Source organism: Pteropus vampyrus, unplaced genomic scaffold, assembly GCF_000151845.1.
Source record: "Pteropus vampyrus isolate Shadow unplaced genomic scaffold, Pvam_2.0 Scaffold559, whole genome shotgun sequence".
NCBI lineage: Eukaryota > Metazoa > Chordata > Mammalia > Chiroptera > Pteropodidae > Pteropus > Pteropus vampyrus.
Window position 1 is genome coordinate 115978 of NW_011889340.1, and position 2615 is coordinate 118592.

At 31.5% G+C, this 2615-nt stretch overlaps 1 protein-coding gene across 1 annotated transcript in view; it reads right to left on the bottom strand.

Moving 5' to 3' along the window:
• The window catches only part of LOC105308233 (olfactory receptor 1044-like), a 1746-nt gene extending 1198 nt beyond the window's left edge, over window positions 1-548 (bottom strand). The window contains exon 1 of the mRNA XM_011384077.1: window positions 4-548. Coding sequence (XP_011382379.1) covers window positions 4-548 — 545 coding nt within the window. The remainder of the gene's footprint in view (window positions 1-3) is intronic.
• Window positions 549-2615: the final 2067 nt, after the last annotated feature.

The following is a 2615-nucleotide window of genomic DNA, read 5'->3' on the forward strand; positions in this document are numbered from 1 at the left end:
GGCATGTCATCACAGTAGAAGTGATTGATGATATTAGAGTGACAATAGGAGAGGCGAAAGGTGAGGATGGTATGAAATAAGGCAACTAGGAAGCTATAGCTATAGGGGACAGCCACAAGCTGAATGCAGATTCCTGGAGACATTACAACCATATAGAGGAGAGGGTTACAAATGGCCACGTACCGGTCATAGGCCATGGAAGCCAGAAGCAAGCATTCAGCTGTCATGAAGGTGATGAAACAGCCTAATTGAGCAGCACATGCATTGAAGGAGATAACGTTTTGTTTGTATAAGAAGTTTTCCAGCATTTTGGGTGTAATGACAGAAGTATAACTGAAATCGACAAAAGCCAGGTTGCTAAGGAAGAAGTACATAGGTGTTTTGAGCCTTGCATCTGTTCTAATGACTAGGATCAAACCCAGGTTGCCTATGACTGTGAAAACGTAAATAGATAAGAAAATCACAAAGAGGGGCATTTTCAACTTGTTTTGTTCCGTGAGGCCCACCAGAATAAACTCCTTTACCTGGGTGCAATTTATCTCAGCCATATCTCTTCAAGGCATCTGCATGAGAAAGTAGAGAAAAGAGTGAAATTCAAGTTGCCATTCCTATAAGTGATGTTTTTAAACTTTAATATTTTGTAAAGTATTTTTATTGCTAGTAGAGGTCATTAACATACTGAGAATCTGGAAATAGGATGTAGAAAGAGAAACGTGTGGGACAGGCATATGTCTCCTCTTCCAGATCCACTGCATAGACACAGATGGAAGCTGTGGAACAGTCCACATTGTGTCTGTTTCTCTCCAAAGGTCTTATCCATTAAACTATTTAAAACTATAACCTGCCTCGTTAAAATGTTTAAGCTACTGCTTTTGTTGAAAAATGTTAATATTAATAACATAAAAGAAAACAAATCTTCTGTAGTGGCACCACTGTGATAGATCTGTCATTGTACCTGTGTAGACATACTGCTGCATTGCCCCAATACTGGCAGAAACATAGTTTGCTTTTTTAAGTTTTATGTTAATAAGTTATTACTTAAAGGTCACTCATTTTCAAAATAATCTTCATAAGTTAATAATGTAAATATTGAAAATGGGTAAGTAAAGAGGGGACTATGATGTATCATCATTTTATCTCACTAAATCTTTAAATAAAAACCACGTTATTATGTCCGTTTTATAGATAAGGAAGAGGAGGTTGAAACAGAAACAGAAACACCCAAAAGAAAATCCAATGGCTGGTTTGAGTATAGATAGTTGGGTTTCGAATGCATGTGTTTCTGACTCAGGAGTTCACATCTCATCTTTATGGTGTCAGTGTAATATATCTTATATTTCTATTGTTAAGTTTATATTATTTTTAGATTTTGCTGGCTACAATATTGCATCTACATCTTTACCTATGAAGTATAAACTTAGAAAATCAAAGAGAATAAATTCTCGTTATATTTATAATAATTATAATTTAGAATAAAATTGATATTTTCTTTCCAAGAGATTTGGAAATTTGTATCCTTTAAAAGTCAATTTGTAAGTTTCTTTAAACTTTTTTACTTTCTATCGAAGAAACAGATTGGATTATTTTGAGAATTAATTTTGATTTTCTTGCTTTGTTTTAAGTTGACAATCTCTCTATTTAATTGTCTTATTCATTTTGACTGATATTTATAATTGAATTATTGAATATCAAAATAAAATTTATTTTAGAGTGTCAAAATTTTAGAACTAAGTTCTTATTATAATGTCAAATGTCATACCTCTCTCTTACTCCTTTTTCTTCTCTCTCTTACCTTTACACCTGAAAAATTAAAACAAATCTTTTTTGAATAAACTTATACAAATTGCTTTATACACTCTGAAAATCATACTGGGAATAAATATACAGATAAAATAAAAGCCCGTATTTCTTAAAATTGTCTTCAAATTGTACTTACAACTATTATTCAAATGATCAAAAATTTATTTTAGTTATTTTGTTTGTTTCAATCAATTTGTTTATTAAGACACAATATGGTAAGTCATAACTTTCAAGAAATATTTATTCACCTTAATTTTATCCTAAATAAATTGTAAATCCCCTTCTAAAACTTTAGTAAAGATGGAGTTTTAATGTTTAATCATAGCAACAAGAAAATTGAGAGAAATAAGAACCTAGTAACCCATCGATTTCAAATACCTAATTTGCATACAAAAAAGAAAGTCGATTTTGAGCAAAAAAAAGTAGGAAAGAGGAAAAGAGAAAAAAAAATATTTTTTTTGTTTAATGGACCACTCAGACCCAAACCTTTCTCTAGACTATTAGCTTTCAAACGCAAACTGTTGACCACAAACCACAGAACTAAAGACTTGTTACATGATGGCATGGAGCTAATAAACATATTCAGAATAATACTTTCATTACCTGGCATGCTCTGATCTCAGATGTTCTTTTGTATTCTACTGTATCTGTTCTATTTTATTTAATATAAATAATACTGGTCGAGATTCTAAAAATTGAATTCATTCATCTTGGTTATGTCTAACTGCTTCTTCCTTAAGAGACTATTTCAATTTCTTTATTCCTTCATTCAATAACATATGTTGAGAACTATTAATTTCCAGACACTACTCAGA